Raw genomic sequence first — 22,326 nt, 5'->3', positions numbered from 1 at the left:
AACCTCTACTATTCTATTCCAAAAGAAGTACAGAAAGATAAACAGCTGGGTGCACCAAAAAAAATTCTGCTCCCTCTCCCTTCCGAGTGAGTTTCTCAAATTCTGCTTCCCTGTAGTAACGCAGCATGGATGTAAAATCCACATCTCACCACTTTGTGGTGCTATGCATTATTGTTTCCAAAGAACCTGAATTAATCACACAACCAACAAAATAAATCTGTATCTAATGAGCCAAATCACACTTTGTCCCACAGTTCAAAATATTTTCATATTAAATCCCAGCCACAAAGCAACTGTCACATAAATTTCATGTCAACCCTAACATTTTCAAGTAATTTTGGAACCTGGCAATAGGGTTCCAAGATATCAAAACAGACCAGGAAGTTTACTAAGTTCCCTAAAATGCTTGACACTTCAGAGGGTTATGTTATCATTTGCTCAGGCAGCCAATGGTCAGCAAGCACTGCAACAGGAATCTTCAGTCCATATTTTTACCTTTCTCTCCTCTTTTCAAAAACTCCCAAAAACGTTTTGTTCGCCAAGCTCTCAATCATTTGTTCCAATATAGCCCCAGTGATGGAGAGTTGTTCTAAAGCTACAGAGTACGTAATGGCACTCTCAGTGCTACAGACATAACCATGTGCCTGCTTTATTAAGTTAATTAGTGTTAGTAGATTAAATTATTGCCAAAACTCAAAGCATAAGATTAGGCAGCTATTTTCCACAATGTTTTAAGCCTGATATCCTCGACATAGCAAATTCCAGTTCTGAGATGATACAGACAAAGGTCAAGTCTTCCTCATGTGGGAAGTGAGCACAACTCAAAAATCAGTAAATGAATTGCCCGAGACATTCAAACCCACAGTCTTGAACCCAAATCCAGTTGGTCATTTACCTCAAACCAATACATTTTCTGTCCGAAGTGTCTCAATCCCTCAAAAACATCAACTGCAGCACTTATAGATATAACTACTTTATATTAATCTCCTAACCATTGATGTCAACATGTCCGAAACGCAATTGCTGATATCCAACGTTCATTTATCTATCATTCCTATTCCGACTGACATAAACCCCTCCAGCTTTACAGACACTCTATCCTTTGGTCCTCCAACTTCGACCATTTCTTGCCCCCTTTTCCGTTTACCCCATAAAATCTTCAGCTCTACTCTTAATACCCATAATCTCAAGAAGAACCTGCTTCAAATCTACTGCTTTGAACAAGTTTTTTGTATTTATTTCCATTAGCCCACCTCGCAAATCACCTTCGAGAATAATCCATATTAAAGACAATAGATTAATCTAAATTATTGTCATAAGTCCTCCTGAATATGCAGTAGAATGCATTTATCAAGAAAATTAACAAAATTTCTTGTAGATTAAAAGAAATATCCATGCAACTGATAAAGAAAAATAATTATCATCCACAATTCTATTATTGAACACATTAGATAATTACCTTGATGAACGTCATCTAGAACTCAGCTCAATATTTTCCTGGGATGTTTTGGAAACCATAAGCTTCTGTTCTGATGACAAAGAATTCTATTATTTAATAGTCAGCTTATTTTCCGAAAGTAAATGGTGAGAATGGGCCAGATATTCCTGTGTTTTCAGAAATGGAATTGTTTGAGATTTGAAAGGTCACACTTGTTTTGGCACAATTTGTTTCAAAGAACTTTTCAAATGGGAACATGAACAGCGATTCTAAACAAGAGTCGGGAAAATGGGTACATAAAGAAACCTTTTTTAGTTCTGAGGAAGGGTCACCAGACCTGAAACGTTAACTCGGTTTCCTCCTTCACAGATGCTGCCAGACCTGCTGAGCTTTTCCAGCAACTTTGTTTTTGTTCCTGATTTACAGCATCCACAGTTCTTTTGGTTTTTAAAATAACCTTTATGTTCTTCTTGCAGACTTTACAATTTTCAATTGCAGAGCACCCATCATGAGCAATATTGGAACAAATTATTTGGTTGAGACAATACCTGGAGAAATGCAACTGTTCCAAAGGGTGTATGCACTGGTTGCAGCTGCGGGTCCTCTGTCAGCAACATATGTTGGATTCTGGATTCACTGTTGTCCAAGGGACTGTGCCAAGAAACATGATCACCACTGCATAACGTGTTTTCTGTGTGATTTAAAAAAAAAGCTCAAAGTGGAATACATTTGATTTCCTTCTCTACTGTTTATGGTTGATCGCATGTATTATTTGCGGGTTGCAGATTTTTTTAAAATATCAATTTAGGAAAGTATAGACTGTTTCTCCACACCCTCCCAAATAATGGGTGGAATTTCATTGGGGTTTGAGGGATGTGGGTTATGGTCAGACTTGTGGCAAATTGGACAAGAACTCTAGCAAGGCCTATCTTTATGATGGGAGCATCGCGCTACATCTTTTACACTTTTGCCGAGTGATGAGACAAGTTTCTTGCTAGGCAGCACTAACTGACAAATTAAGGAGATTAGAGCTTGTTATACACTTTAACATTGCAACTAACCTCATTAGTAGTCAGCTTCCTTTCTTACCAAAAGCGCCAAACAAGCTAGATGCTGAGAATTCTCAATATGCAAGTTAGAGTGAGTAACTGATGACTTCAGCTTGTTGCTGGCTGTGAACAGTCTCCATGTTGGACACTGGGCACTAACTTTGCCAGGGCATGCTCATAGACACCACATGCCACATCTACGGACATTTGTGTCATGAGGTTGGCAAATGTTGGAAGCCACTTTGGTCCACTCACAGCATGCTGCTGCACTTCAATGCTGCACTCAGGCTGCGTCAGCAAATATCACTGCAATGCTTCAGCAAGGACACTGCACTCAGGAAAATGCACCAGGTTCACTGCCTGAACCAAGACGCATCTCCAGCCTGCTTATTTGCTGTCAAAGCAATCATTCACATTGAGCCTATTTGGACGCTCACAGCATCCCTGCCATGCACTGTCTTGCCATGCAAGTTAGCGCAGAACAAAGCTAGGAATCTTGTCATACTTTCAGCAGTCCTCAGTCAAGTCAGTGGAGAAAGCCTCCAGTCAAAGCATCCAAGCACAGTAAGTCAAAGAAAGCTTTTGACACCAGTCCTCTCCTCATAAGGGGTGAGGAACCAAACATTAGGCAGCACACTACCTTTCTTGTCACATTCTGCCTTATTGTAAGGCCTTTTCCTCCTAGAATGAAGGAGTGGCAGGTAATTATGGAGCTGAAAGTGGGTGGTACAGCTGTTATTTTTGTGCAGATAAGCAGGTGTCCCGAGTTGGCAGCAGAGGGCATGCAGGGTTAGTGGTGTCAGGATGGAAAGCAAATGAGGGAAGATATTGCAGGTAATAGTGAGGATGGTAGAGTTTGAGCCTTGGACGAAGGTGGGGACAACAGCAGAGATAGTGAGTGCATGAGATATCTAAGAGAAGATGATGGCACTTAGGCTGACAAAGTGGAGAATTCATTGACGTTCTTCCTACACTGCTGGACAATCCTCCATATAGCTTAGACTGCACAGATTCAGGCAACTTTGGGCCAAGCTGGTATGGTCCGGTGTTGTGCCACCACTATTAGTCCTAGAGGAAGAGGACTTTCTGCATCTGCACTATCCTGTCCAGCAAGGCCTCCCTGTTTCTGCTTGCAAATGCAGCACCTTTTCCCCTGTACGCAATGTCCTGGGCAAATGTCAGGAACTGCACAGAGCAATTCAGACTGACAGTGCTCATTTGGGTTTAAAGATAGTGCGGGCATAAGGGATGCCAGTCTCTCGGTGGTTATGTGGGGGTGTGGCAAATTATTTCATGAACAGTACATGGTAAGATAGGGATATGAGGTATACAAGATGGGGGGTGGGGTTTGGAGTTCATAAGCTGCATTTGGTAACACATGGCAAGAAATCTCCCTAGATCTCACGTTGATAATCACTCCAACACTCCCAACGCAACTTTCACATAGCCAAGAAAAATAGCTTGTGTCTGAAGAGTTTGCTTCAAAGGCTTCCTGAAGAGCATTATTGAATTTCCTTAATTAGTCAGTGAATGAATACTTCCTGACTTGGCATTCAGCACAGGTTTAAGGGTGGGCAGGACTGGCAGCTCAACATTCCAGGGTATAGAAGTTTCAGGCATGAGAGAGGTACACTGTTGCATTATTGATAAAGGAAACCATCATTGCAATAATGAGGGAAGATGTCTTAGAAGGCTCTTCAAATGAAACCATCAGAGCTAAGAAATAAAAAAGGAATGATTACTTTTCTGGGCTTATACTACAGGCTTCTTGTAGGAAACAGAGGAGCAGATACCTGTCAAGATGCCTCTTAAACATTGCTATTGGATCCGTCTCCACCATCTCCTCTGGCAGTGCATTCCAGGCACTTACCACCCTCTTAACTTATCTTATCAAAAGGCCACTTTGTGTTCTTGCTTTCTATTATCTTGATTAAGCAAAGGATTCATCCATTCTAATGATCTGTTTACTAAGTGGGTTTCAGAAATGCATTTTTGAACAAATGGGATAAAAACAGCATTATTTCTTTTCAAATGACTAGCCTAAAAACACACAATGGAACCAGGATAGAGCCACCACTGGAAAGAGAGTCTATGCTAGGTGTTAATGCTCAGAATATCTAAAGACTAACAAAGAAAATATCTGTTCCAGTAAGCATATAACATTAAACAACGAGTGGGTATTCTTGTTTCATTCTTTCAATAGAAATTACATTGTTAGTTTTCTCAGCAGCTAAGCACCTGGGCTAAAAATTTATTCTTACTTTATATTCTTTCTTACTTAGTAACTGCCTTACTTTATACAGCAAATCAACCTAAACACAGCCTTTTTAAAAAAATTGTACAGTTGCTAAAATGGTCATGTGACAGCACACTAGAATGAAATATAAACTATAAAGATTCCATTCTTGGCTCTTTATGTCAGGATATTATACATGTCAAATGCTCAATTGATTCTACGGTGAATAATCCCCACAACGCATTACTGCTCTGGTGTCTCCTGGGAAAAACATCACATCCAGACCAGGTTTTTCACATGCTAATATACCAATTGTAAATCCACCTGTTTTCTGTCAATTTTAGTAAATGCTATGCCATTTTCCTTGCGTATCCAGCAAATACCATAAAATTGCTAGTGACAGGTGAATAGATTGTTTGTTTGTTTTCAAATATAGAACGTGAAAGGATTGATCAAACCTGAACACATTTCTGATGAAGTTTTGGGAGCATAACAACTTTAGCAGCATGAAATGTGGGCTCCATGCTCTAAGGCAAGTTGGTCCAAGTGGGGCAGGGCATGTCAATCCAGGAGGGGAAGCACAGTTAGGTAAGCGAATGAATTAGCTTTACATAGACTTTCTTTCCAGTGGTGGCTCTATCCTGGTTCCATTGTGTGTTTTTAGGCTAGTCATTTGAAAAGAAATAATGCTGTTTTTATCCCATTTGTTCAAAAATGCATTTCTGAAACCCACTTAGTAAACAGATCATTAGAATGGATGAATCCTTTGCTTAAATCAAGATAATAGAAAGCAAGAACACAAAGTGGCCTTTTGATAAGATAAGTTAAGAGGGTGGTAAGTGCCTGGAATGCACTGCCAGAGGAGATGGTGGAGACGGATCCAGTAGCAATGTTTAAGAGGCATCTTGACAGGTATCTGCTCCTCTGTTTCCCATAAGAAGCCTGTAGTATAAGCCCAGAAAAGTAATCATTCCTTTTTTATTTCTTAGCTCCGATGGTTTCATTTGAAGAGCCTTCTAAGACATCCTCCTTCATTGTTGCAATGATGGTTTCCTTTATCAATAATGCAACAGTGTACCTCTCTTATGCCTGAGCAGCTCTGTGAGTGTGAGAGAGAGAGTGTGTGTGAGAGAGAGAGAGAGAGAGAGAGAGAGAGAGAGAGAGAGAGAGAGAGAGAGAGAGAGAGAGAGAGAGAGAGAGAGAGAGAGAGAGAGAGAGAGAGAGAGAGAGAGAGCGCGAGCTGCTCTGTGGAGGGTTGGTGTGGACTTGACGGATCGAATGGCCTGCTTCCACACTGTAGGGATTCTACATTTAAAATGAAGATTTTAAGAATAATTGTGAGAAGAAAGTTTTCTCACACTAACTGAATCCCAGATTCTGCATTAGGCATCCATAATGAAGTTTACATATTTACCATTTTGGTCACCTCTCCAATTTTGGTTATGCATTTATGTAAAGAAGTCCTGTAGTAAATCAACTGCCAGGCAACATCTAATTCAGAGCACCAAATATCAGAAACAAAATAATGGGAGATGAAATCAATATTCTGTTATAAATGCCTGTGGATACATCAGCAAATTCTACAATATGACATTTTCCAAGTCTTTCAGAGCTCCAGGTTATTAAATTCCAACAGATGGAACAATGTGATATCCACTGAAAAAGTAAAATGTTCTTTCCACTGTATTCAGGCAATGGCTTGAGAATTTTGGCCACTGTCAGCAACGTTCCCACTCCTTAACAAGTAACTGGAATTCCAACACTATTAAAGCTGCGCTATTACCGTACATGGATATAAACATTCTACTTAGGCTTCCATACAAACTTATCCAATTTCTATGAAGAAACATAATTATCACTTTCTACTTTTACATTAGTTTCTTTACAGTTGGTATTTATACCTTGTTAGGGAGTACATTTCCACTTTCTCATCAAAGCTCAGTAAGCTTTTGATGTACAGTATTATTCAATACATTAATGACATCACAACCCAACATAAAAAAAATTAACGATATTACAAAAAGACTTCCGCTTTGCTGGTCTTACCTCAAGTAAAGAAGGCGGAGTGGGGGGAGAAGACAGGAAAGTGAGAGGCTGTAGAGGTGATGGGTGAACAGGAAGCTGCATTGGGGGTGGAACAGAGAGAATGGCTGCAAGGGGGATTAGAAAGAGAGAGTATCTGCAAGGGTGGGGTAGGGAAATGGGGGTACCTGTATGTTGGAAGATAAAATGGCTGCATGGAGGGTAGGGAGAGAGAGCAAGAGGGCGAGAGAGCAGAATTGCCTGCACAACATTTACAGGAATACAGTCATTTCTGATATAACACGATAGTTCCTTTCGTGTGCAATATAAGAAAATTGCGCAATAACTGCCACATTTAAAATGATGGAGACGGTTATAGCCAATACAGGTAGGGAAAGTTTGCATTCTACAAATAGCATTCTATAATTCTTCAATCACATTAAAACCAATTTGCATTGTAGAAACATGCATTACATCAGATCCGACAGTAGTGCAGTTACGTAAGGAGCGTGTGAAAAGACAGAGTGGCTGCTTGGGGGTCGGCCTGGGTGAGTGGAGAGGAGAAAGAGGACAACAAAGAGAGAGAGAGGCTGATGTTGTGGGAGGGTGGAGAGAGGGGGAAAGAGACGGAGGTTGAGACAGCGAGAGAGGAAGAAGCTGCAGGAAACTGGTAGAAAGGAAGGCTCGGGATTTGATTAATTACTGACCTCAGAATGAAGGCGCCCCTAGGTCTCAGCAATTATAATTGATTAACTCAACTAACGCATACATTAAGAAGTAGGTCAACAGAAATGCAATCATGATACTTCAAAATTCGCAGAATAGATGCATTCCAATGAGAAAAATATTCCCAGTGAAACTCCCATCATCTGTGGTTAACTACAAAGCATATAAATTGCACAATGATGGGTGGCAGGTAAAAAGATGGGACAGAATACAAAAAGACAGCAAACATTGATGAAAGAATTAACATGGAGGACATAAATTAAAGCAAGCTAGTCGTAAGTATGAAAACAGATATGAAGTTTCTATCAATGTTTAAAGAGAAAAAAGCTAACGAAGTGAATACTGGTTCTATAGAAAGTGAGTCTGTAGAATTAATAATGGAAAATAAGATATAACATGTCTTCAATAACATAATGGCATGGGGATAGAAGATTACCTAGCTAACAGGACACAGACAGTAGGCATAAGTGGATTTTTTTTGGTTGGCAAAATATAACGAATAGTTGGTATGTGCCAGAGGGATTGGTATTTACAATTAATGTTAATGATTTAAATCAAGGGAATATGGGTCTAGTTGCTAAATATACTAATGATGCTAGGTAGGAAAGTAATTTGTTAAGAGCGTGTGAGGAAAAGGATAGATAGGCCAAGTGGGTGAGCAACAGCTGACAGATGGAGTATAAAATGGGAAAACATGAAATTGTCCATTGTAGAAAACAAAACCAAAATTTAAAAAAAGTATATTATTAAAATGGTGACAAAGCTTTGAGATGCACAGGGATCTGGATGTCCTAACGTATGAATTGCAAAAAGTTAGTATTTAGGTACAATAAGTGTTATGATCCCAGCTACTGGTGTCACCACAGAAGGTGGATTCCAACATGAAACCTAGTTTATCAGATCATATGTTTATTTTTAGTTTTAATTAACATGATGGTTAATCACAAACGTGGACGAGGTTACAAATTTTCTTTAACATCAGTGTGATGTAGGTCAACCAACAATGCTGTTAGGGAGAGAATTCCAGGATTTTGACCCAATAACACTGAAGAAACAGCAATCTATTTCCAAGTCGGGATGGTGAGTGCCTTGGAGGGGAACTTGCAGTTGGTGAGGCCTTCATGAATTTCTGCAGTACTTCTTATAGATGCACTGCTGCTAATGAGCATCAGTAGTGGAGAAACTGTGCTAATCAAGCTGACTGCTTTATCATGGATGGTGTCTACATTCTTGAGCAATGTTGAAGCTGCATTCATCCACACAATTGGGGCGTATTCCGTTACACTCCTGACTTGTGCCTTGTAGGTGTTGGAAAGATGTTGAGGACTCAGGAAAGTTACTCAGTGAAGCAGTCTGGCCTCTGATCTGCTCTTGCAGCCATTGTACATAGAGTCGGTCATACACATATACCACAAAGAAATGGCTAATGCAGTTTAGTTTCTGGTCAATGGTAACCCCTGCCCCCACCAGATTTTGATAGTGGGGAACTTAGTGATGATAACTCCATTGATTGTGAAGGTGCAATTGTTAAATTGTCTCTTATTGGAGATTGTCATTGCCAGGCATGCATGTGGTGTAAATTTTACTTTCCACTTGTCAACCCAAGGCTGGATATTTGTCTGCATTTGGACATGGAATGCTTCACTAACTCAGAAGCTGCAAATAATGCTGAACAATGTGCAGTCAGCAGTGAACATCCCCACTTTTGATCTTGTGATGGAGGGAAGGTAATTGATGAAGCAGCTGAAGGTTGGGCCTAGGGCACTATCCTGAGGAACTCCTGCAGAGATGTCCTGGAGCTGAGAATAGTGACCACTAACAACCACAATCATTTACCTTTATGCCAGATATGAATCCAACCAACAAAAAGTTCCCCCCAATTCCCACTGACTTCAGTTTTGCTAGTGCTCCTTGATGCCACTCTCTGTCAAATGTGGCCTTGTTATCAAGGCAGTCGATCTCACCTCACCTCTGGACTTCATCTCATTTGTCCATGTTTGAACCTAGGCATAAAGAAGTCAGGAACTCAATGGTCCTGACAGAATCCAAACTGGGCATCAGTGAGCAGGTGCTGCTTGATAGCACTTTTGATGACAACTTCCCTCACTTTACTGATGACCGAGAGTGGACTGTTAGGGTGATACTTTGCCGGGTTGGATTTGTCTTGCTTGTGTACATGATATGCCCAAGCAATTTACCACATTGTTGGGTAAATGTCAGCTTTATAGTTATACTGGAACAGCTTGGCTAGACATGCAGCAGATTCTGAAGAACAAGTCTTCAGCATTATAACTAGAATGTTGTCAGGGTCCATAGCATTTGCGGTATCCAGCGGCTCCAACTGTTTCTTGACATCAAGTGGAGTGAATCAAATTGACTGAAGACTGGCATGTGTGATGTTGGGGACCTCTAGAGATGGCCTAGATGCATTGCAGAAAGCACCACCAAGCTTTATGTGACAGCACCTTCCAGCCCTGCAACTTCTACAGTCTAGTAAAGAAAGGACAGCTAATTAGGGATGAGCAATAAAGGTGGCCTGTTCATAGGTGCTCAAATGCTAAGAATGAAAATAAAGTTTTATGACTTCCAGAAAAGCATTAGGTATTAAGAAACGAAACTGAAAGAAATGGAAATAATTGCTTGCAAGTGTTTGTTTGAGCTGTTATTGACTCTTATGATGTATGTGGTTTTAAAAAGTGCCTGAAGGCCTTGGTAAAACGGTCACAAACCGAGCTTTGCCCTGGAAATTGTGATCTTCTCCATTTTCAAAATTCTCTCTCTGAATTTTGGCTTCCTGCTTCTGTGAGAGAAGGCAAGAACTAGAGAAAGGGCAAATGGTTATGAAATTTGATGCGGACATCCTCGAGTATTCTGGTAGACTGCGGAAAAGAAAAATACGCCATTGCACGCTGCATCAGGCAAACAAAACATCAAAAAGCTGGATGTGAAGCATATCAGCCAACAGAAAAACTGGTAGAAGTTGAACTGTCCATAGCATACCAATACAGTACCAAACAGTCATTGACCTCATTTATGGGAGAAAAGTTGGTCTAGAATGGCTATGTTGCTTTTTCTTTTGTTACAATATATTTTACTATATAAATCCCGAGAGCCTCCAATCATCACTCTGCCAAATCTATTCAAAGCAGCAATCATATCACAGTCCAATCACTTGAAAATTCCAAATTCTTATGTTTCCTTATCTGCCTTTTTACTTACAAGTCCTCATTTTGACGTGAAATGTCACTTGTCAGGATGCTACATTTCTCGTCACCATTTCATTTTTTTTTAAACAGGATAAAATAGATCACAAGAGACTGTATTTGGCTCAGGTAGTAAGAATTCCTTCATGAGGGTCCCCAACAATATAAAAGGCAGAAGGCATTACTGTTAAGGCACACCAATGATTAGCTAAATTGGACTCAGCAGGGGAGAAAAAACAAAAAATGCAATATGGTTTTACAAATTGACTCTCAGTACTACACTGAGTTCTTAATGAAGCACCAGCTGTAAAAGATGTATTGTTTTGTGAGAAGCAAAATCTGGGCTACAATATTACCACAATTTACACAATATCAACAAACCAACACTTATTGAACTTTACCTGACTGGAATACATATCTAGCCAGGCCTTGCATCAGCTCAGCTGGCCAGGTTGGCGGCGCTGTTTCCCCAGTTTCTCGTCTTAGCCGGAAGGTCAGTTCAAAACCAAAACCACTTGGTCCTTCCAGTCCTGTAAATCTAAATAAAAAACAACTGTCTTTAAGAAACTTAATAATTCTTTATTTATCTGCTCATTATAACTGTTACTAGGCAAAATGAGCATGCACCTTAAGTTATATTCAAAAAAAAATTAAAGTGAAAAAGACAACAATGCTACCCAATTCAAATTTTGCTTGTATTTAGAACAAAGATGCTGAAAACACTGACATTTGCAGAAAGTTATTTTTATTACAGTTGTAACATAGTAGGTTTGGGGAACTTAAGAAAATCAATTGATCAGTGAAATTATTTTAGCTACAGAATTTTATAAAAATCTTGTATCAAGCAGTAAAGTTAATGGCATAAATTCCCACACTATCACGCATATTTTTCGATTATTTTCTTCCTTGACAGAGGGCATGAATAATAGTGAAGGAATACTATATTGGCAACCAGGGAAAAAGTACGCCCATCTGATACAGGACCTACCATTTATAATGGAAATTTTGTCAGCTTTAGATGGCTATTGTAACCTGTCAGCATTGCCAGCAATAGTGAATTCCAAAACTGTACAGCCATTCAAAACCTAATCTGAATAGTTAAAGTTTAAATGCACAATTTATTTAAAATGGATAAAAAAAGACAAACGTCTTCTGCCAGTTCTGCTATTGTGACATAGTGCACTGCTTAAGTATTTATTCAAATTATTTACCAAACTCAAACCTGGAGTTGCTGTCATTGTCCATCACAAAGACAGTGAGAAACCCAATTTTATTTCATAGCTCACTATTACCTTGAAGGAAATTACACGTTACATTACCTGGATTTGGTGCATCAGGAGACAGTCACATGCCTTAGATTAATTGCATCAAATTTTGTCCATGGTCAGGGACAGGATGGTCTGACTACAAGTGAGGAATTTAGCTTTGGAGGAGTCTTGGCCTGTTCCCTTATCCAATAAGTATGAGGTTCTTGTTCCCAGTGCGGGTATGGCAAAGAACGCAGGGAAGATGAGCAATAAGACCAATGTATTATGGTACAGACCTCCATTCAAGTTAGGGAAGAAAAGAGAAATGTAGTAACAAATTAGGGATAGCATAGTTAGTGGAGTAACTGCTGTTCTCTGCAGTGAGGACGGAGAGTCTAGAAGGCTCTATTGCCTACCTAGTGGCAAGGTAGGTTCAGGACATCTCTTCAGGGCTGGAGGAGAACTTGGACTGGGAGGGGAAGGACCCAGTTGTCGTGGTCCACCAATGACATAGATAGGACTAAGATTCAGGCTCTAGCGAGAAATTACTAGCATATCAGAGCTAAATTCAAAAGCAGAACTACAAAGGTAATAATTTCAGATTACCTTCTAAACTATGTATAAAGTAGCGTTTACAATAAATAAGACGAGAGAGGTAAATGCATGGCTCAAAGATTGGAGAAATAGTTTCTGATTGATGGGACACTGGCACCAATTTTCCAGTCAAAAAGGACTCAATGCAAACAATGAATCACTTAGGCTGCCAAGGAGAGTATCCAAACAAAAACTAAGGTACACAAAGCAGTAAAAGCTAGCAGTAGACCAGAAGATTGGGAATATTTAGGAACCAGCAGCAAATGGCTAAAAAGCTAATAAAAAGAAAGAACTTAGTTATGAAGGTGAATTGGCAAGAAATATTAAAACAAACAGCTAGAGTTTATACATTTTATGAAAAGTAGGAGAGCAGCTAAAGTGAGAGTTCGTTTTTTGGAAGATGCAACTGAGGAATTGCTAATGAGGAGCAGGAAAATGGAAGATCTAAAATTTTATTTTGCAACAATCTTCATTATGGAAGACATTATAAACATCCAAAGGATCAGATAAGCAAGTTGTTAATGGGAAGAAGGGTCTCATAAGAATCTCTATCATAAGGGACAAAAATTTGACAACTCATGGGGCTGAAGGCAGACAAGACTCCAGTACATGGTGGCCTTCATCCAAGGCTTTTAAAGGAAGTGGCTGTAGAAATAGTGGAGCCATTGATTGAAATATTCCAAAATTCACTGGATTCCAGGAGGTTTCCAGTAGACTGGAATTGTTCATGTGACATCCCTATTTGAGAAGGGAGAGAGAAACAAAGCAGCAAACTATAAACCAGTGAGCCTAACATCTGTAGCTGAGAATATGTTAGAATTCACTACTGAGGAAAGAGAGCATTTAGAATAGCTTAATGTAATCACGTTAAACATTGTTTTGTGAAAGGGAAGTCATGTTTCACAAATTTGCCGAGTTCTTTGAGAATACAACAAGAAAAGTTGATAAAGGGGAACAGGTAGATAGAATGCATTTGCATTTCCCAAAGCTACAGAAAGAAAAATTTATTCCTAGGATTCACTAGGATAATCCTTGACATGGAGGAATTGTCCTATGAGTAAAGCCTAAACAGGCTGAGACTCTACTCACTGGAATTTAGAAGAATGAGGAGTGAAATATATAGGATTCTTAAGGGGCTTGACAGGGTAAATGCTGAGAGGATATTCCCCCTCCTGGGAGAGTCTAGGACCAAAGGGTATGGTCTCAGAATAAAGGATTGCCAATTTAAGACTGAGATGAGAGCGGTATGGTGGCTCAGGGCTTAGCACTGCTGCCTCACAGTGCCAGGGACCCAGGTTCGATTCCACCCTCGGGTGACAGTCTGTGTGGAGTTTGCACGTTCTCCCTGTATCTGCGTGGGTTTCCTCCGGGTGCTCCGGTTTCGTCCCACAGTCCAAAGATGTGCAGGTTAGGTGGATTGGCCGTGGTAAATTGCCCATATTGTTCGGGGATGTGTAGATTAGGTGGGTTATAGGGGAATGGGTCTGGGTGGGATGCTCTGTGGGTTGGTGTGGACTTGTTGGGCTGAAGGTCCTGTTTCCACACTGTAGGGATTTTATATGAAATTCTTCTCAAAGCATTAAGAGTCTTTGGAACTCTCGCCACAGACAGCTACGGGGGCAGAGTCCTTGTATATATTTAAGGTTCAAATAGATTGATTCTAGATGGGCAAGGGAGTCGAGGGTTACGGGAAAAGGGCAGAAAAGTGGACACAAGGAATGTCAGATCAGCCATGATCCTATTGAATGGTCACACTTCAACACATATGCGACCCACAAATTTTGAAAGGAAGCCACAAAGATAACTGTCAATATGCACAATATCTTCAGTGAGCCTAGCAATCCCAGAAAATCTAAAAAAACAAATTTAAAGATCAAATTCTTTGTTGCACACATGTTCTGGTATATAAATGCACTTCACATTATTTTAAATACTGCAATGGCCATGAAGCATACAGTAAAAATGTAACAGGTTTCTTTTTAGTGTTAAAGGTATAATAGTTCCTCACTAAATGCAAGTATATAATTAAGTCATAGCTGAAGTTGTCGGTTTCCAAGAAGTAGCTCAAAATGTATCCCTAATTTATCACCCACCCACCCCATGCAACTGCCACACTTTTAATGCTGAAAATTCTAATATAAAACATTAAGCATAGAAACATCTTTTAAATTGCATATTTCACAATGTCATGATTGAAGTTATCAATCAATTGTATTTTTAACGCATTGAGTACTTTAAGTCCTCCACCTCTGCTAACTTGATATGATTGCCATAAGCTCAAAAAGTATGCTCAATCTGGACTGCACTGACAGCATTTGCAGTGTACCTTGAATTCAAAGATAGTGTCAGTCAGCCACACTGAAGGAGTATTTCTGCTCAAAGGTTTTAAAATATTAGTTTTTCATAATGAGTTTTTCACGTAATTAAAAATTATGGCATTTTAAAATAGAGAAGCTGAATGAATACCGGTGACATAATTACATTTTGTGTTTATGTTTGATAAACATAAAAGTTTACCTCAATGTTTATACTTGAGTCAATCTTTGCATCCTAAAAGTAGCATTTATAGCAATATTTAAATGTCTACTCTCTTACAATCGTAAACATTGTAAATTCTAACAGCTATGCATGATAGATGATAAACCATTCTTTCCACATTCACTTTCCCAGGAAGAAGCTAATTGAATGTTGTAGTAGCAACCTCAGCTTGTTGAGTAATCACAGTTGAGTAATTAGTAATTACCAAACACAAAACACAGCTAACCCCCATTTCTCTTTCCTCAGCATCACTAAATACTGAAATTTACACTTGATCAGCTAGGGGTTGCAAGATAGAAAGGGGAACATCCCAACAAAGTGAGTTGCAGCAAATGGAACTCGCCCATAGTTATGGTACCAAAACCAGATGGTAACCAATGACTGTATGTGGACTATTGAAAAATCACTGCAATTATAAAATCCAATTAGTACCCTACATCAAATTTGGAAGACAGCATTGAGAAGGTGGGACAACCAACTTTTATTTCTAAGCTGGACTTATTCAGGGGATACTGGCAGGTACCTTTATCCAAACAAAATGAAGAAAATTTCGGCATTCATGACACCAAATGGACTTTACTAGTTTCAAGTCATGCCATTTACTATGGAGAATGCACCAGCCACATTGCAAAGATGAAACAATAAGGTCATTTCAGGATAACCCAATTGTGCATTGTACAGAGACAGAGACAGAGACAATCTGGTGATTTTTAGTCACATAACGAAGGAACATTTGGAGCATCGAGCAGAATTGTTGGATCAAAGAGATTCTATAAGTACATTAAGGGCAAAAGGGTAACTAAAGAGGAAATAGAGCCTCTTAAAGATCAACGTGGCCTGGAGCCGCAGCAGATGGGTGCATCAGGGGAATAAACAGTGATATATTGAAAAGAGTTCATATTATAGAAAAGGTGGTGCTGGAGGTCTTAAAATGCATAAAGGTAAATAAATCTCCAGGACCTGATCAGGTGTTTCCCAGAACTTTGTGGTAGGCTAGGGAAGAGGTTGCTGGGCCCCTTACTGAGATATTTGTATTAACGACAGCCACAGTTGAGGACTGGAGGTTGGTTAATGTGGTGCCATTATTTATAAAAGGCTATAAGGAAAAGCCAGGGAAATATAGACTGGTGAGCCTTATATCAGTTGTAGGTAAGTTGTTGGAGGGGGTTCTGAGGGACAGGCTCTACATGCATTTGGAAAAGCAAGGACTGATTAGGGACAGTCAACATGGCTTGGAGAGTGGGAAATCGTGTCTCACTAACTTGATTTTAGTTTTATGAAAAGATGACAAAGACGACTGATGAAGGAAGAGCAGTAGACGTCTACATGAACTTCTGCACGGTAGACTGGTTAGTAAGGTTAGCTCGCATGGAATACAATGGGAGCTAGCCACTGGATACAAAATTGGTTTGAAGGTGGAAGTCGGAGGGTGGTGGTAGAAGGTTGCTTTTCAGACTAGATATCTGTGGCTAGGGGTGTGCCACAGGATTGGTGCTGGATCCACTGCTTTTTCTCATTTATATGAATGATTTGGATGTGAATATAGCAGGTATGGTTTGCAGATGACACCAAAATAGGTGGTGTAGTGGACAGTGAAGATTATCTCAGAGTACAACAGGACCTTGATCAGATGGGCCAAGGAGTGGCAGATTTTAATTTAGATAAATGTGAGGTATTGCATTTTGGTAAAGCAAACCAGGGCAGGATTTACACAGCTATTGTGGAGTCGAACATAGACAATGAAGAAGTTTGCCTTCTTGGTCAGAATATTGAGTACAGGGCATTACAGGAATTTAATGAAGCCACATGTAGAATACTGCATATAACTGTGGTTGCCCTTCTATAGGAAGAATGTTGTTAAATTTAAGAGGGTGCAGAAAAAATTTAAAGGATGTTGCCAGGACTGGAGGGTTTGAGTTATAGGCTGGGGTTCTTTCTTCCCTCGAGCATTGGAGGCTAATAGGGTGACCTTTTAGAGGTTTATAAAATCATGAGAGACATGCATAGGTTAAGTAGCCAAGGTATTTTTTTCTTGAGTGGGGGAGTCCAAAACTAAAGGGCACAGGTTTAAGATGAGAGAGGAAAGACTTATAAAGTACCTGAGAGGTAACTTCTTCAAGCTTCTATGGAATGAGCTGCCTGATGACGTGTTGGAGACGGGTGCAATTACAACTTTTGAGAGGCATCTGGTTCGGTAAATGAATAGGAAGTGTTTAGAGGGATATGGGTCAAATACTGGCAAATGGGACTAGGCTGGCGCAGGCGGGTTGGACCGAGGGGTCTGTTTTCATGCTGTATGACTCTAGCCCAACTTGTGGAATGGATAACATGCAAACCAGCCTCTGCCACCAACCAAAAAAATATTCCAATGTCACAAGGAACATATTTTTAGTCAGAATAAATGAAAGGTACACCTCAAATGTAAACAAGACTTCAATTCTCATTCAGAACTCTGCAGCCAGTTTCCTACCCCAGACAATTTAATCCAGGTGACAAGGGGCTCTACCGCCAATGAGAACACCAAATGGAGACAGTGACCAATATCAGATCTTCCCTGTGATCAAGGATCCCAGGACAGAGGTCTCCCTCCTGATTACTGAGAACTGTTAGTAAATCAATAATGAAATATAAGACCATAAGATATAAGAACAGAGACAGGCCATTTGGCCCATCAAGTCTGCCATTTACTCACTGCTGATCTCTTTCTCAACCCTATTCACCTGTCTTCTCCCCGCAACCCTTGATGCCCTTACTAATCAAGGATCTACCTCTCTGTCTTACATACACTCAATGACTTGGCCTGCATAGCCCTTTGAGGTAATGGGTTCCACAGATTAACCACCCTCTGGCTGAAAAAATTCTTCATCTCAGTTCTAAAGGGTCGTCTCTTCATTTTGAAGCGTCGCCCTCAGATTGTAATCTCTCCTACTAGTGGAAACATCTTTTCCATGCCCACTTTATTCAGATCTCTCAGTATTCTGAGTTTCAATCAGATCCCCCTTCATCCTTCTAAACTCCAAGTATAGACCCAAAGTCCTCAACTGCTCCTCATATGAATCACAGAATCCCTACAATGCAGGTAGAGGCCATCTGGTCCATCAAATCTGTACCAACCCTCTGAAGAGCATTCCACCCTGTAACGGTACTGTGCCTTTAAGAGGGACTTCTTCTGTGCTGTTTCTCTTATAGAGAGATGTTGCCAGTGGTACTGGAATTTCTGCAGTTAAATAGCTTTGAGCACCTGGAGTGTTTCTTTTAAAAACTAATGATAGGATGGAGTCAAACTCACATGCATCCAGGATTTTAGTTGTGCTTTCAGTGGAAGTTTGAATTTTTCTGGAGTTGAAGCTGCTAGATATAGCTCTCTCTCTCTCTGCTGCAGCTACAAGTTTGAATTCTTTCTCTGCTGTTAGATTGTTTTCTTTCGGGGGAAGATTTTTCCTGGACTGAACATGAGAAAAACTGATTTGCTGAATTTGCCTTGGCCAAGAGTGTGTTTATGGGATGCTGTGATATTGGAATGATTGACGATTAATATTTAAATAACATATTCTTTTGTTAAGTATTTCAGTCGAGTTAAAGTTATGCCAATTTGTCGTTGTGTTTTTTTTGTTTCAACTTTAACTGTGGTGTAAGAATGAAGTGTGTTTTGCTTAAAGCCTAGTAGTATCAATTGAACCACATCTGGAACACAGTGCGTTATACTTGCCTTTAAATAAGATTAAATTTAGTGTCTAGGCTACCTCCTTGATATATTTTGAGGGGTTTGGTCTGGTCCATAAGACACCTCCAGCCGACCCTAAATGAGATAAAGAGACAATAACCCAATCACAAACAAACCCAACGGTTTGCTTTTCAAGCTTCCCACACAGCAACTCTGTCACATGCTAACTCCATCACATGCTGTCAATACAAGCAATGGTGGGATGAGATTCTTAAAGTGAGCACGAAAGGCCATCTGCGAGACTTTCCTTAAGTCTTGAGCAGAGATAGGATAACAGCAGGATCTCACCTGACACCCCACCACCCAAATAAATGCCTTCCTTCCTCCAAACTCACTACCAGGTGGGCATTAAATTCTGTCCCCAGTATCACTCATCTACCACTCAAATGCTAAATTATGATGGTTTCTAGTTCCCCAACAACTCAAATTAAATTTCTTTATCCTCAGTCTACAATATTCCCTTCCCTGGTCCTGGATTTTGTTTCTCCAATTTCAACCTCATTCTTCGCAACATCCAGAGCAGCCTTCAGTTGTCAAGATCCCCTCCATAAACACACATTTCTTTATTATGCTTCTGGATTCTCTGCTCAAATTCACCAATCATGCACACGTATGGTTCAAATTAAACCTACTTGAACCTCGGAATAACATCCCACCTGGAGTCACACACCTACCTTATCCCTGTAACCCAGCATCACCCATGGCTAATTCACCTAACCTACATATCCCTGGACACTATGGGCAATTTAGCATGCTAATCCACCGAGCCTGCACATCTTTGGACTGTGGGAGGAAACCAGTGCACCCGAAGGAAACCTATGTAGACATGGGGAGAACATGCAAACTCTACACAGAGTCACCCAAGGTTGAAATCAAACCTGGGTCCCTGGTGCTGTGAGGCAGCAGTGCTAACCACTGAGCCACCACGTCGCCCACTGTTCGCACACACCTGTTCATATACGTGTTCAAACTTTTATATTTTCTACCTGAGGAACAGGGTGGAAGAGAATATAACCGGGATGGGATGGGTCTTTGATTATGTTGGTTTCTTTCCTGAGGCAGCGGCAAGAATAAATGGAATCAATGGATGGAAGGCTGGTTTGTGAGATAGACGGGGCTCTGTTCACGACTCTGTAGTTTCTTGCAGTCTTGGGAACAGCAGTTGCCATACCCATGCTGTAATGCATCTAGACAGGATACTTTCTATGGTGCATCTATAAAAGTTGTTAACAGTCTGTGTAGACTACCAAATTTCCTTAGCCTTCTATGGAAGTAGAGGTGTTGTTGTGCTTTCTTGACCGTTGCATACACGTGGATGGATCAGGACAGATTGTTGGTGATCATTACTCCCAGGAACTTGACGCTCTTGACCATATCCACCTCAGCACCATTGACACAGATGAGGCGTGTCCTCCACTCCGCTTCCTGAAGTCAACGACCAGCTCACCAGTTACACCATGCCGCTAAGTGCTCAATTTCTTTCCTGTACTCTGTCTTGTCATTGTTTGCAATCCAACCTACAACGGTGGTGTCATCAGCAAACTTGTAACTGAAGCTGGGGTGGAATTTGGCCACACAGCTGTGAGCATATAAGGAGTACAGTAGGGGGCTGAGTACACAGTCTTGCACGGCACCGGTGGTGAGGATTATCATGGAGGTGTTGTCGCCTATTCTTACTGATCGCGGTCTATGGGTCAGGAAGTCAAGGATCCAACTACAGAGTGAGGAGCCGAGACTTAGGTCACGAAGTTTAGAGAGGAGTTTGTTTGGAATTATGGTGTTGAAAGCAGAGCTATAGTCAAGAAGTTGGAGCTTGATGTAGGTATCCTTGTTATCCAAATGTTCCACACAAGTCAGAGTATCTGAGAAACAGCAGTTATGGCTGATGATACCTCACACAGGCAGTTACAGGTGGGGAAGACAGTCATATGGGGATCCATAAGAAAATTGGAAGAATAGCAAATATGTAGATAAAGAGGTATTAATTGTAGGGAACAAACAGAAGAACATCAAACCAATAAAGGAGCAAGGTGAGAAAGTGATGTAAAGAGGAGAATATGCTGCCATTGTAATAATATTAAACATACCAAATTCATGAAAGTTAAATGGGAAACTGACTGAGTAGTAGGAATGTCCACAGAGTCTTCAGCAAAGAGGGCATCAGGAAAGGACATAGGTATTAAAACTGCAATGGTAGCACAAAGAACATATGGTTTCTTAGAATGTATAAGAAGGAGAAGATGACCCAGTGCAGTCATGAAAATTCTTCAACTATTAACAAGGAAAATCAGAACACGGAGGGCTCTGAACTTCTTTTTCAAAAGGAGAGGTATCTTTGAATCAAAGAGATAAACTAATCAAGTTATCAGGAGATAATGGAGCAAGTTAGCCACTAATGTTGGCTAATGATACTACTTGTCTGCCAGAGAGGTAAATGAAGGAGAAAATGTTAATTGGAGGTATACATGGAGGCTACAAACGAGTCCCACTGTACAGAGGTGGATTAAAGAGTGACTTACTGAATGGAGATGATGCAATTAGAGTGGTGAAATAAATCCCTTTCGAGGGAATTGATTTTATGCTCAGAAATGACCTGGAAAGTTCAAAAATATTGGGGTCCCCGAGGGTGGTGAAGCAACAGTACAGGTAAAAGAAACTGAGAAGTTACAGGATGGACATCCTGAATTGTTTCCTGATAATGCTGTGACTGAATCTTAGGCCCATTGTATTACAGGAAGAAAAGTAGTCTATGAAACAGAGTTAACTCGGAAACTCAGTTATTGAATATAATTTCTAAGAAGTTAAATAAAAAGGTGAAGGTAAAGAGAATGAGGCTGAGATGTTTAGTCTATCTTCTTTTATAGAAGTGTAACAAACAGATTTTGAATTGTAAGAGTTATGCCAAACGCCTACTTAGAAAACAGAATGAATTCCTGAGTGCTGTTACTTCCAGGCAAAGTGCTAATGAGGAAACAGTCCACCTTAAATACCAGTAAATGAGGAATGGACAGAGGCCAATTAGCTGGTAGCGCTTTCTGAAATTTTAAGAGTGCCTCATGAAATTCCAATGGCAGGTATTTTAGGTATTAGGAAAATACAGGGTAAAGGATACTTTTACTGACAAGGATGACATAAAGGTATAGTACAAGAAGATGTGGTCAAACTCTGCCAGACATGCCATACGTCAGGTAGTGGTGAAACCATAGCCATCAATTAAACCAGAGCCTTTCAATACCAACTTTCAAAGAACTGCTTATGAGGGTCTTATGTCGGACTACTAAATAAAACCATGATTGGAAATAAAGGACCTTTTAATGATTATTAATGTTTCACCCAAGATTTCTATAAGTACTGCTTTTAGGAAAAATTACTAAAAAATGATGTTGAAAAGATTAATTTGACATTGTGACAAAAGATTGGAAGATCAAAAGAAACAAACACGCACAATTCATCACCAAAATTGATTTGAGAGAAGGATATTGGAAAGTTCCATTGGTTGACAGAGCCAAAGATCAAATCAGCTTCTGTTACACTTAATGAACTTTATCA

At 40.1% G+C, this 22,326-nt stretch overlaps 1 protein-coding gene across 1 annotated transcript in view; it reads right to left on the bottom strand.

Annotated features, from left to right (window-relative positions):
* sufu (suppressor of fused homolog (Drosophila)) overlaps positions 1–22,326 on the bottom strand; it is a 112,064-nt gene that overhangs the window by 55,405 nt on the left and 34,333 nt on the right. The window contains exons 3-4 of the mRNA XM_048609228.1: positions 11,076–11,212; positions 1,987–2,129 (exon numbers count right to left, since the gene is read on the bottom strand). Of these exons, the coding sequence (XP_048465185.1) occupies positions 1,987–2,129; positions 11,076–11,212 (280 nt within the window). The remainder of the gene's footprint in view (positions 1–1,986; positions 2,130–11,075; positions 11,213–22,326) is intronic.

The sequence above is a fragment of the Rhincodon typus genome, chromosome 20, assembly GCF_021869965.1.
Source record: "Rhincodon typus isolate 14 chromosome 20, sRhiTyp1.1, whole genome shotgun sequence".
In the NCBI taxonomy this organism is placed as follows: Eukaryota; Metazoa; Chordata; class Chondrichthyes; order Orectolobiformes; family Rhincodontidae; genus Rhincodon; species Rhincodon typus.
The sequence above is the reverse complement of the archived record's forward strand: the minus strand, read 5'-3'. Positions and strand labels throughout refer to the sequence as shown.